Source organism: Peromyscus eremicus, chromosome 13 (genome assembly GCF_949786415.1).
Source record: "Peromyscus eremicus chromosome 13, PerEre_H2_v1, whole genome shotgun sequence".
In the NCBI taxonomy this organism is placed as follows: Eukaryota; Metazoa; Chordata; class Mammalia; order Rodentia; family Cricetidae; genus Peromyscus; species Peromyscus eremicus.
In genome coordinates this window covers 40103317-40117670 of record NC_081429.1, presented here as the reverse complement: position 1 = coordinate 40117670, position 14354 = coordinate 40103317, and the positions used below count along the sequence as shown (strand labels likewise).

General features: G+C 38.6%; 1 protein-coding gene across 2 annotated transcripts in view; it reads right to left on the bottom strand.

The window, feature by feature from the left end:
- Abca12 (ATP binding cassette subfamily A member 12) overlaps positions 1 to 14354 on the bottom strand; it is a 166874-nt gene that overhangs the window by 59566 nt on the left and 92954 nt on the right. For both annotated transcript variants that reach the window (XM_059278245.1, XM_059278246.1), the window contains exons 12-20: positions 13617 to 13873; positions 13413 to 13525; positions 11853 to 11974; positions 9405 to 9578; positions 6838 to 7002; positions 6309 to 6519; positions 4933 to 5072; positions 2936 to 3055; positions 361 to 451 (exon numbers count right to left, since the gene is read on the bottom strand). In XM_059278245.1, the coding sequence (XP_059134228.1) occupies positions 361 to 451; positions 2936 to 3055; positions 4933 to 5072; positions 6309 to 6519; positions 6838 to 7002; positions 9405 to 9578; positions 11853 to 11974; positions 13413 to 13525; positions 13617 to 13873 (1393 nt within the window). The remainder of the gene's footprint in view (positions 1 to 360; positions 452 to 2935; positions 3056 to 4932; positions 5073 to 6308; positions 6520 to 6837; positions 7003 to 9404; positions 9579 to 11852; positions 11975 to 13412; positions 13526 to 13616; positions 13874 to 14354) is intronic.

The following is a 14354-nucleotide window of genomic DNA, read 5'->3' as shown; positions in this document are numbered from 1 at the left end:
CTTGTGAGGACTGACTTCTCATTGAGTTATCAAGGAAGGGAAAAAAAAAAAAAAAACAGTAAAATGTGTGACCTTACTTCTGCCTTCCTATGATTAAAGTAAAAGTTGAATTTACACCATGTATCTTGCTGTAAAAATCATTGAAACTAACCACAATTAGGAAGTGTTCATACATCCCTACTCCTAATTAACAGAAAGCATGGGTAGACATGTCTAGGGTCTCATTTTTCTTCCAATAACTTATAAAAAAACTAAATACAGAAGAAAAGTGGAGTTCTCTCACGGGCACAGGGCACTGGGTTTCTTCCTCCAATTCTAATGTGGAGAGGGAATGAACGTACACTACATGACGGGACTCACCAAGGTCGTCAATCTGCTTCAGGAGTTCGACAGCATCGAGTCCCACAGAGAACTTTACAAAAACTTGCACAAAGGGGTTCCTTAGAGTATTCTAGAAATTAATAATAAGAACCAGTTTCAGTATGAGAAGAAAACATGTTTAATCATTGCCGCTCTAAACACAACCTTGAACAATGAAGCGGTCACCACTGGGCGTTGTTAAGGTACCTGCTTGTGGGCTCACACACAATGATTTGAGAGCATAAGCGTCTGCCTTTCATACAAATTGTTCAGATTTCTAAAAGTGTCCTGAGGGGACCATAATTATTTTTAACATCAGAGAATCATATTCAATTTAATAGAATTTTTCTCAGCGCTAATAAATTACTTCCTTTCAGACACATACTATGAATAATGTGGTTCAGGGTGTATGTTCACTCTCCTGAGATTAAATAAAAGCAACTGTTGACATTCGCAAGGTCTGCATGACATTTGACCTCACAACTGTTTGGTATTCTAGTTACCCATCCCCAGCTGTGAGGTGTCCCCTTCCTGGCTCCAGGTTGTCTTTCTAGGAAGTGGGGGACAAATGACTCATCAGAAATGTCAGCGCCCATTATCATAATATCAATGTTCTTGTTCTATATTGAACAAGAACAAATATATGGCCATGGGAAAACTTCAATAAAACCAGCATCTGATCCACTGAAACACTGATCACTTCAAATAATAATTTATTTAAAATATTAATACTTCTATTGTTATTTTCCAATCTAAGAGACATAGCTTTTTACCCTGTAATCATCATCACTGTGAGCTAGGCACTACTATGCAGATTTTTACCATATTGCAAAGTGAGTACTATTATTACCATCTTTTGGATACAGGGAAGTGTGTGCATTTGTGTGCACTCGTGAACACGCATGTGCCAATAATTGAACCCAGAGCCCACAGCCTCAGTAGCTTGGAGCAAGCACTGTACCACAATGCCATGTCATCTGCTAATGCTTCAAATGTCAAACTTCCTGTGCATTTGCAAAACTGAGTTTTTCCTCAGGAATTGAGAGTAGAAATTTATCCTTTTCTGGAATAAAGATGATTCCGTTAGCTGCTAATCCCACTGAGAAGATGGCCACGGAGTTTCTAATAAATTAGGCGCTATTATGTACAACACATGTCCTTTGGTAATTCGGCACTTTAGCCAACAAAAAATTTCCCTAATAAAATAATGTGTGTGGACTTTTTTTTTCCCTCTCCACAGATAAAAGGTTTTTTAGGAGAAAAGACCAATCTTCCACTTAGGAGAATACATAGTGAAATGAAATTCTATTCAAGAAACTTTGTTATCTGAGACTCAATAGAAAAAAAATCCACTGCAAACCAGCATTCTTTAACTTGGAATAGTTAAATTGAATAGCACATTGTGGGGAACATGTTTCCTGGAAAATGCCCTTTATTTTATAGTTATGAAACATACTGGTGGTTTTTATATTTATTTTCTAATTCACACTGCAAATGTAACTATCTATGCACTGATTGTTAGTCAAAACAAACTGAAGAAAACAGCTTCCAGGTATAATTTTCCAGAAAACTTATATGAAATGAATCGTTCATTCTGGGTTTAATTTACTCAGCATGGTGATAAACAGGATATATATACATATATATGTCTATATATACATATATATGTATATATACATGCACACACATACACACATATATGTGCATGCATATATATATATATATATATATATATATATATATATATATATATATATATATAGGCCCAAGAATATTTTGGATATATATATTCTCGGGCTACATTGGTTTTATAGGGGTCATCTCTTTTCAGTGCAAACCACTTTCTCTTGAGTACCTCAATTACTATCTCCAGCTGATAACAGGTTAGTTCTGCTGCTGCCTCTTTAGTTGTCAAAAGTGCCATTTGAGATTGGAACTGCATCTTTTTTAACAAGAATACAAGTCATACTTTTCGAAACGATGTGCACAGAGTTGTGACGTCAAACCTGTAACTATATACCAACACGAAACGTCAGGAGTGACTGAGTGAGGACTGAATTTGGAAGGCGCCAATTTATTAGAACATTTTTTTTTAGGTGTGCTTTTTGCTTCTTTAGATGCTCTTGAATTTGAGGCACTTACCCAGCCGCCTCCATGACAGCACCTGTGTACAATCTATGCCACATGCCTCAACTGAAGAACTCCTGACATTGAATGCTTTCTAGAACATTAATACTTTAGAAACCAAAGAACAGTTTAAAAGAGAGACAACTTGAGCGTACCTATGCCATATTAATTATATTCATTAAGTAAGTGATTATCACACGTTGTAGTTACATCAGTGTGTAAGAATTCTCACCTCTAAGGTAGTAGAGAGAGGAAGATCTAGAGGAAAGAGAGGGTTTACAAATATGAATGAGAAATCTGCTATTCTGTCTCAGATACTGTCTCTAGAGGGAGGTTATTCTAATCTATTGAATATGGGTGCTAAGTTACAATCTTCACATAATAAAGGTGATTAAAATATCAAAGAACTGTAATTCCCAGTAAGGTGTATGGCAGAGTGATCCAGTACCTGGAGCATTGGAATTGTCTGGTTTAGCAGGTGGAAGGAATTCATGAAGATTGGTGATTTATCCATCCACTCCTGAGATTTTTCTCTCAATTCCGCCAGCTGTCTCAGAGTTACATTGGACTTAATAACAAAGAAAAAAGAGAGATCTGGTCAATTAGTATTTTTCATGTATTTCGATATTCTATACAACTTTTTGGTATACAAAAAAAGAAAAGCCAATGTTGAACCTTTTCTTTGTGTTCAAAAGCTTCAAGTGATATTTCTTATAAGAATCAAGATGATTTATAAAAATTCTGAAAAATTTAGGGCTTGTTTGATGTCCAACATGAATGTATAATCAAAATGGAAACCTCCCCAGAGTTATCACAAATTTTCATTTTTACCAATGTTAAACTTCATCTTACTATTAAAGATCACCCAGTTTCATGGACATGGGAAGGATATTTTTATTAAATTAAATTTTCTAAGTTAGAAAGCAAAGTAAGAGATATTCCCGATTCTTGTTCCTGAGAACGGGTACACCACAGCCTTTAGGAAGCCAATATGACAAGAGATATTCAAAGAAAATCCAGCCAAGCATGGTAGTGCATGCCTGTAATCCCTGCACAGAGGAGGCTGAGGCAGGAAGATCCTGAACTCTCAAGGATAGCAAGAGCTACATAGCACGACCCTATTTCAATAAGATAAACTGAAACAGAGCAACAAAATAGCCTTCAATCCTCCAATCCTAGACATTAGTCTTATTGAAATAAAATACCAGTTTGTCAAAATGTGTGCACACGTGTCTTGTTGGCCATAGTGTTCACATTAGCACAAATCCAAAAAACATACATCAGAAATAAAATGAATCCCCAGCAACTGAGAATAAAATAAATGCATTTCATGTTATTAAGACATTTCTTTAACATCTTTAAAAAGGAAGAAAATAATTAGCTAGTTCTATTGAGTTGAAGGAATTTTTGACTATGAGAAAGATTGAAGACATAAAATGGGAGGTCTACACTTGGACAGTGAGAGTGACATCATTTACACAAAATTCTGTCTGTATACATCCTGGAAGATGAATAAGGTATGAAATCACGAACATTCAAAGCAACAACACTCAGTGGTAACCTCCTGTTCATTTTACATAGTCTCAAAAGTAATGTTAGACTCATGTCCACTGCACTCTAATGACCAGACAATGTTAAGACAGATTTTCTTTTCACTTTCACTCTTTAGTTTTTAATAAAGTGGCTGTGTAATTCGAATTCTTAAAGCTATTTTTTTTTAGAGAGACAGAGTGTCAACCTCCAAAGCCTTCTGTCTCAGCCTCCAAGACACTGGGGTTACAAGTGTGCTCTGCATGACTGTCTTCAAGCCAACTTTATTGGGGCTTTATTTTCTTTTCAGTGCTGTTCATTGAACCCAGGGCCCTGTGCATGTCAAGCAAGCACTCTTCCAGGGAGCACTATGTCCACCCTTAAAGCCAAGTTAAACGTGAGGGGAAGTAATTATGGTAAAATGGTAAGTATGGGTCCTGATGATACTGTGTGTTCTCAACGTGTGTCTTTGATATAAATAAGAAATATTAAATCACACAGCCAATTATGAAATGAAGAATCTATACTTTTAAGAGTAATTTTCACTTGAATGAGTTATATAATCATCCAGTTTTTTTCCAGTATGATTTTTATATATGCTTTGAAAATTTGACATTAATTAAAAACTTTTTGGCTTTCTTAGATACACTGAAAAGTCTGAGGTCTAGCTGTACTTAATTTCACTCCCAAGTGTCAAGATGGTTTCTTTGATCAGGATCTCACACTTGTCATAACCTACACCCCACCCCATTCACCCCTATCTAGGGCCAAAGTAAAGAATTATCTAAAGTTTCCAAAAACCAAGGGCAATGATGATGGTAGTGAAGCCAGAATCACCTAAAATAAATTTAGAAGTTGACTACTTTAAAACAGAAACGGTACCCCACATAGAAACATTGAGTTTGACAGCCAAACCTTTTCCATAATGGCCTTTGTAGTTGGATTATACGGTGCATACAAAATCTTTCCCAACAACATAGGTTTCAAGAAAGCCCAAATCACAGGTCCAGCAGGCATGTTGATGATGTCTTTGTAAAGCGAGAAGCAAAACGGTGCTGGAAATAAAAGGCAAAACAAAATAACATATCAGCCAATTAATAGGCACAATTACTATGCATCAATCATTATAAGTTAAAAGAACCAAAAAAATCATTCCTAGGTACATTCCAAACCTATTTATATATGGAGAACTGGTCAAGACTATATAGCCTAAAATGTATGTCTTAGCACTTCCTACATTGGTAACAGATATGAGACATCTGGTATCAAAATAAAAAAAAGCAGAATAACAATTGTTTTTTAGGTGAAAAAGTTTAAGATAATAAACAAGCCCAGTGGCATTTTGCCAAGAAGAAACATAAAGATTTCAAACTATATTTCAGACTTGCTTCTAACAGATCCATTTTACTAGCACTTAATTTTCTAAAAATACACAAAATCTGACTCCCGGGATGGTACCAGATACATAAGAGTCACTCATAGGTTTTTGTTGAGTGAATAAAAAGATGAATGAATGAGTCAACCCAATTGCTATACTAAACATCCACATATCACCTGGAAGAGTTCCTCAGATCACATTTTGCATCTCAAAGTTTATAGATCAAGTAAATGGCTTTGATATGCCACTGAACAGTTATGCTCAGCTGCACACACACAGCTCTACCATATGCCATATAAATGTCTAATGCTAGAAAGTTAGGGGGAAATATTGACCTGAGCAAATTTAAAACAAGCGTTTGCATTATCTACTGGCAAGAATTCATAGTTATGACCCACAGATGCTAACTACAGAGCCGTGCGGGCTAACAACAATGTGATCGGTGATGGGCTGCATATATGATGGAGTCCTATGCAATAACACCATCTGCTGATGTGATGGCTGGCAGTCTAGTTTGTCTATGATTCCACAATGACCAAGTCACCTCATGACACATTTCTCAGGGCACATGTCTATGATTAAAGTGATCTATGACTGTACACTCTGTCGTTACGAGAACCCAATAGCTCTGAGACCTCCAAGTCCAGTGACCTTGGGCGGGTTATTCAGTACCTTTGTGCCTTGCTTCCCCTCATTAACATGCAACAGGGCAGACATTACCTCATGGGGCTGCTGTGACGTGATGATGGCATAAAGATAAAAGGCAGGACACGCAGTGAGTGCTGCATAAGTGTTTTCTATTTTTAATTCTGAGATAAAATTAATACTTCACTTGCCACGAAAAGTGGTGACAGAACACTCAATGCTCTTGTCATTAAGAATAATGACCATATGTGTTGTAAGGTACACTCACTAGCGCTTAAGGGAATTCCGTATTTTGCAGCAATTTCTTCTTTGGTTAACTTATAAGTTAGAAAATCCTTGGTGTGGTTGCCTTTCGGCTTCTGGGAAGATGGCAGCATGGAGGTTAAATACTCCGTGGTGATCCCTTGGGAACAGAGAGCTTGGGAGATGGTGCTGAAGGATCCCGCGGGCATGCTCATTCGGGTGCCTCTGTACATAGCCTGCGTGACAACGTCCAAGAGTTACTAATGTTACATGAGCTACTACATGTGCTCTAGAAGACAACATAGAAAGAAGTGGGAAGGCACAGAGCTTCCATAATGTCTCTAACGTGTGAATGGCAAACCTAAATACAGAATGATAAACCTCACTGGTTTTTAAGCGCCAAACACGGCTAAAGTGGGAGTTTTCTTCCAGCGAGTTCCTTCTATCTTCCAGGTGCGAGACTGGTAGCTGAATTTATTGTACCCAATCTTAAATAAAAGTCAGCGTGACAGGGAGAATTTCTCAGGAAGACCATTATGGAGTGACTCTTCTACCTGTGTTAATGGAACACTCTTGGGCAGATGCATTTGTTTCAGGGATCTCATTTTGTCCAGCAGGGGATGTGCGCCGGAAGCCAACTGATTGAGGATCTTTTTCAGCTTTATGAAAAGCTCCATCATCCTTTCCACTGGCTTTTGATCTTTCCTTGGGAAAAACACCTAATGGAAAGAGAGTGAAAATGAATGATTTATGTGGAGGCACTGGAATCTCATGGATGGTGGGTAAGATTACAGAACAGAACGGCCTCTTTGTAAAATGTTTCCGAAAGTCTACCGAACAGTTAGATGGAGATTTACCATACCAGCCATTCCATTCCTAGATAGTCACCCAAGCAAAGGGAATTCACATAAAGGCTGCTACGTGAACATTTCTAGGGGTTTTGCTTACAACAGCCAAAGGAGAGAGGACGATAATCCACCTACATACATTAACAGAATTTATCTTTAAAATACAATATAATATGGACACACAAAAAAGAAATGCTGATACACGCAAAATAAGAAATGCTGATACATGAACAAAAATTGAAACTACTGCACTAAGTGAAAGAAGCCAGATATACAGACCAGATACTGTGTAATTGATTCAATTGATACAAAAGGCAAAGGCATAATTTGAGACTTCACAAACCGCAAGAGGACACACAATCTCTTGGAAGAATGATAGAAATATTACCCTGTAGGAGAGTAGAGCGTGGTCTTAATTGCTTAGCCATCCTTCCAGCCCCCAAATAAGCTATTTTCAAAGTCGGAAAGGTAAATGTCTATTGCACAGTGCCTTGTGTATGTGCATACCATTACTCTAAAAGCAGATAGTGTTCCTAATGACATATATACTAATAAATAAATGTAAAACTGGATTAACTAAGCAAAATAAGAATAAAAAGAATAAGGAGGTCCTAGGCAGACAAGAAAAGATGTGTGAGGTCTCTGAGGATGAAAAGCTCTTTGGGGTGTCCAAGGCCATAAAGGTCACCATGGCATACACACAATTCAGCTATAGAGCTGACGGCATGCACATGTCTCTCTGCTAAGATCTCAGCAATGATGATGATGTATATGTGCCAGGCAGTGCTCTTGGTATCCTAAATGTTTCAGTGAGCAAAGAAGCTCTAATGGAATCTACATACTGGAAACAGAAAATAAACAGAAAATTAATTAATTTATAAATTAAAAAATTAATAAGTTGAAGGGCAAAAATTAAATAAAATATGCACAATGCTTGGAGCATAACTCAAAACAGATGGCAAGGGAATTTTCTGGGGCTACAGGTGAAGGGTCAGGGCGAACAGTCAGTTCTTCAGAACCTGTGACCTTGGGGCGATACCACACTACTACATGGTAGCCATAGGCCTAAGGACAGTTAAATAGCTGATGATTCCAGATGGGGCTCTTGTGCAGATCATGAGGCCCTGGTATAGGATTGGGGCTTTCCTAGAAAAAAAAATTGGAAACCACTGGAAGATTGTAAGTAGAGCAGTGGCATAATGTGACATGTTCTCAAAGGGTCACTTTGCTGCTTAGGGGGTGTTGGGATGGGCTGTGAGAGTCTTTAGGGGGGAGCTGTATCAGGGACAAGGGTGAGATGATGTAAGGGACTCAGAATAGGGTTAACTGTAACTAACCCTAAAAACATCTTTTATCCCCTCAGCCTCTGGATTTTCTAATTTTTATGAGGGGGAAAAATCAATTTTCTCTGCTTTTAAGAATATACACAGAATTTTGACCCAGGTGCAGACTTTGTTGGGCAAATGTGTTTCATTTTCCAGGTTGTGCTTTTCTGTCAGTTGTGTATTGAGTGAACTCTTAGAGCATCTGCTTCTTACACTGCAGTTTGGGTCACTTTGCTCCATGCCAACAATGATCATAAATAATGGCTGTTTCTTACTAAATTGACAAAAGGAATGCAAACATTCTCATTTTGAAAACACTCCCAAAGAATCCTACATATTTTTACATTTAAAAATTTCTGTCAGTGTGTGTGGTTTTTTTTATTTGCAAGTTTTTTATCATGTTTCTTAAAATTTTTCTTTAGAATTTTTTCTTTTAATCTTTATTTTTTTTAATTTAATTTTTTATGTATATAGGTGTTTTGTCTGCATTCATGTCTATACACCAGTGTGCACTGCCTGTAGAAGCCAGAAGAAGCCATCAGATCCCCTAGGATTGGAATTACATGAGCTGCCATGTAGGTGGTGGGAATTGAACCCAGGTCCTCTGAAAGAGCAGCTATTGTTCTTAACCACTGAACCATCTCTCCAGCCTTTAATCTTGATTTTCATTGCCCTAAACTAATGCTTATTCACTAAGACATTATAATAGAGTTTATATTTTATATTATGGTAGTAATATATTAATTTTTGTCTCTGTTCTTAGATACAAAAACAAAGAATTAATAAATCTGGGGCATTAGTTTCCTCTTCTTAGTTGGTTCTAAAACATTGTGATAATTCCAGCAGCTGTATAGACGAGTCTTGTCCCTTGTGGTATTGGAAAGCATGTGTGAATAATTATTTTTACACTAAACTGACATGGAAACATATTCCCCAGTGGCAACTTGCCTTGTATGTGAAATTGTAGATGTCTAAATAGTGCAGAAGGGTGAGTCCGATGAGGTAGGACTGGTGTGATCTCTCTGGAAGCGGCAGCTTGCAGAATTCCTTCATGGCATCTTCCAGTTTGGGGTTGGTGACATTTGCATCACATGAATGCAACCAGAATACACGAGAAATTATCTGTGAGTCAGAAGAAGAAAACTATTTTAGCTGTGAACCATTTGAGTATCTTCTGTTAACCTTAAGGAAGTTTTTTGTTTGCTCTATGTTTTAAAATATGACAATTTTCCCCAAGAATGAAATAACTCTTTTAAAGCATCAATCACAATATTTCCCCTTTATCCATTTTCATGTTTATGTGTGGTATGCATGCCTGTCTGTATGTATCTTTGTATGTGGGTGAGCACACATATATGTATTTCAGGAATTACCCTCCACCCCTCCTCCATCTTATTCGATAAGGCAAGGTCTCTCAATCAAAACCAGACCTCATTGATAAATACGGCTATTCTTGCTACCCAGTGTGATTTGAGACTCTCCACCTTCTGATGCTGGAATTACAGGCAGGACACCTACATTTAGGTGGTTCTGGGCACTCAAATTCCAGTCCTCAACTTCACGCCACAAGAGCTTTATCACTCATATATCTCCCTAGTAGCATAAGGCACCAATTACTATTAATAAAACTACAGAGAACCTGTAGCTCACTGGGAAGCCAAAGAAGTGTGATGGGGAAGAAAAACAAGTAGGAATTCATGAAGAAAACCAGGATTTTTTCTTGAAAAATCGGTACAAAGTAACAGTAGAGAAGGTTGGGAGTCAGTCTGGGTGGGGAGGTGACGACTTTATTTTAAACATTTACCCTTCCTTAATTCGAGTTATCTTCATTTTGATGATCACTGAAAGTGATAGGCTTACATCACATACTCTATAGCTCCATGAAGCTCTAGGGCAAAGAGGAAATGAAGAGCAAGAGGAGAAGGAAGAGGAGGAGGAGGATGAAAAGGAGAAGGAGGAAAAGCAGGAGAAAGAGAGGGAGGAGGAGAAAGAGGAGGAGGAAAAAGAAGAGGAAGAGGAAGAATAGGAGGAGGAGGAAGAGAAGGAGAAAGAGGGGGAGGAGGAGGATGAAGAGGAGGAGGGGGAAGAGGATGAAGAGGGGGAGGAGGAGGATGAAGAGGAGAAAGAGGAGGAAGAGGAGGAGGAGGAGGAGGAATGGTAGCCCAGAATCACAAACTTATGTGATCCTAGATAGTAACGCCCATGCACTCAAGTGTGAGAGGGGAACGCACGTCAATGGGAAGGTGCCATCTCTATTGATACCAGATTGAAACAAAGAGGAAAGCCATGACAACGGCAGCTGCAGAACATTTTCTCCTTCCTTAAAAGTAGCGATCAGACTGTGTGCCCTCCATTTATACGTTTGCTCACTACGATGGCTTCCAAAGCCGAGCACCTGATTACAAAAGTCACAGCTCTGAATCAAATGATCGAGAGGTGAGACCAAAAGGAACAGGTGAGTGGGGATGACTTACTAGCAGGGAGGGAGAAAAGCCAAGGCGAGGCAGTTTTAAGTTTTGTGTAGGGAACCAATCACAAGGACACCAGCGACTCTAATGTGTGTCAGAGGGAACTTTCCATGAACGTTATCTAGTTGTGGTTAGTAACTGAGCTGTGCTTAGAAATGACACCCTCTGTCACATGAGGCCTTAAGCTATGCAGCTCTTTTGGAGAGTTTCTGTGACACTTCCAGACAATGGACTTGGAAGTAGGATGAAAGACAAGACATTTTGAGTGGAAAACTGTATTATCTGCTAAGAAGAAAATAACATTATTCATTTTCACACCAAAAAAAAAAAAAAGTTTCCTATAGCCACGAACTTTTCTGTGATTCCACTGATGACACCTATTGTATATGTTAAGTCTCTTCCTGGGACTTTAACAAAGTGGAAGTGAATATTCAGTTTTAGTTTTATTGCAACAAAGAGTAAATGTCTCCATGCTTCCCCCTAACCTGGTTATTGAAGTTTGACCTTCATATCACTGTAGGATAACAGATAATGCTATTATAATAGTAGATATAATTACTGCTGGTTTAAGAAAACATCCTTGAGAGAAAAGGAAAAGTGGGGAACAAAAAAATGTGAGGCAAAAAGTAAATAGCAATCAATGAATGGGAAACGTAGTGACATTGCTTCAGAATTTCTCTTCTAAGGCTGGGAATGTAGCTTAGTGGTAGGTCCAATCTCCAGTATCACACACACACACACACACACACACACACACAGGGGCAGAATACCTCTTCAAACTTCACTTAAGATTTAGACTTTTTTTCCCATTTGTATGGAAAATTGATCCAACTCATGCACCTTCCCGGTGTCTTGTTGATAAGTACTTTACTAAGTGCTACATCAGCTTCTACAAACGGCCCTTACGTCCTCCACCACGAACCCTTACCTCAGCTCTGTTGTCCGGGATGGGAATGGCCAGCAGCTTGTCGATACTGGTGTTGGACATTCCCATTGCCCTCAGCTCTTCTTTCAACTCTTCAACGTTTTTAAACATTTCTATTAATTGACCTGCAAGGAAAACACACAGACGCACAATTCACATACCAGTTGTAATGCCGCTCTTTTTGGGTACAGTAACATCACTTCTAGACTACAATGTACTGAAAGTACATGCCTTGCTGAAAGCAGATGTCTCCCAGGTTGGGCAAGCTTTGCATCTCTGAGATCTATCTCTGTCTGATTTAGACTTGTTCTTATTATGATGCCATTCACTTGAGTTAACAGATTGCTCTAGGTTATAAATTTTCCTGCGGTATCTGCAACCCAAAGTTGAACCAAGGAAAATAGGGTTTCCTCATAGACTTTGATCACATAATCCACTAAATACATATGTCTCTATTTGATTTAAACCATCACATCAAATCAAAATGCTTTTTAATCTAAGATCATATGATATGTCAATTTGGGAATAGATTTGATAAATCGACTATAAAACATTTGTTTTTAATTTTGCCCAGAACACGATAGTTCATAATGGTTTTTACAATCCTATATTACTTGTAAATTGAATGTGTGGAGGAATTTCAAGCACTTTTAGGATGGCAATTATAATTGTTTCACATTTGGGCCAATTAAGACATGGTAAACAACATTTTTATTTTTTTAGAAGATTGTAATCTCTGGAAACATCTTTTGGTTTTTTTTTTAGACCTATTTTTATTTTATATGTATAGGTATTTTGTCTGCATGTGTGTCTGTGTACCATGTGAATGTAGTGACCATAGAGAGTTCAGAGAGTGTCAGATACTCTGGGAATTAAGTTATAAATGGTTGTGAGATGTCAGGTAGGTGCTGTGAACTGAACCCAGGTCCTCTGGAAGAACATTATGCATGTTTAACCTCTGAGCATCTCTCCAGCCTTGATTGTTTATACTAAGTGACCCTCATACAACACATCTTCTTTATTTTTAGACTTAATGTCCTTCCAATTTCGAGCCTGACTGTTGTCTAAAATTCAGAATTTCTTTTTCTTCAGTATTTAGGTATTATGCAAAGTAGAAATGTATTGCAATGTGTATCATGTTTAGAATACCAATAGAGAGTTCTCAATTGAGATTTCTGCACACAGCTGTGCCTCCTCTTCAGGTTTTTTGTTTTTTGATCAGATTGTTCTCGTAGAAGGAAGCATGTTTCGTCCTCCTTCACACAGGCAAACTCTCTAATGCACTTTACTATATCTAGAAACAACAGGTAAGTGGTCTCACTTGCTAAATAGTGGAAATCTTTTTGCTCTAACATTGTTTCAGGTTTCAGTCCCTGCTAACTCGCTATGTCCGCTTTAGACAAGCAGCTGAACTTGAAAGCCTCGGGTTCCTCATTGTCAGGGCTGACAGAAGAGCAGGTTTGGTTGGGAACTTTGGGGAAAAAAAAAAAAAGCCTCTCTTAAACTGCAGTGTGACAAGCACATGCATCCTAATAAGCCTTGAGAATCCAGGCGGGGAAACACCTGGTCGCTCAGAAGCATCCGCGCTGGTGTTGACATGCAGCATGGCCTCCACAGTTGGTATTAACTGTGTGATATTTTCCAAGTAATTCATTTGCAACGCCTGTTCCAGGAGCCTGGAACAAAACAGAAGAGTAAATTCAAGCAGGCATCACCGGTTTTTGGAGACAGGATTGCACCGAGGAAGAAGATGATGGGAAAACTTACCAGTCCATATTTAGATTAATTTTGCTGGGATCTCCAGTAAGCAAATCCCTCAGCTTTGTAGATATGACGTTGTCGTGGTACAGCAAGGCAGTGATGATATCAGCGCCCAGCTCGGCGGCTTCAATCAGCTGCACATGAAAGGCGTGGTCTTCACACAGCCTGCCGAAGCTCATGTCCGAGAGCTGGCAGGAGGCCTCTATCCAGCTGAAAGTTTCTGCTTCGCAGAGAAGTTCTGTCAGGTTTCGAAGCTGAGACAGCTTCCCAGAAAGGGGAAAGAAGAGAAAGCAGATTAGTCATGTTTCGTTGGCGTGTTTGTCTGCCTGTGCGTTAGTGAGTTGGCCTTAGGCTTAGCTTTATAATGCAGCAGTACCTTTTGCTGTGTGTATTGTTCTCCCCTAAGGATCCTGTAAAAAACTTTGAGACCCACTAGCCTTGTTTTTCTCAGTGGTACAGATCTGCAGGTTTTTCCAATGTAGTTTTAAAAGTTAAGGGGGAATAATGAAATGACTTGGGGGTTTAGAGAGCTTGCTACATAGTATTGAAGGCTGCAGTTCCTAACCAAGGACCGGTGTGAGAAGCCAGGTGGCCGGCCAACTCCTGCTCCAAGGTATCAGACCTCCTGTGGGCTCTTGCAGGCGTGAAATACATAGACCCGAGCATGCATGTGCCTTCCTTCCCACAAAACAAACAAACAAACAAACAAACAAATAATAAATAAATAAATAAAACCAAAATAAG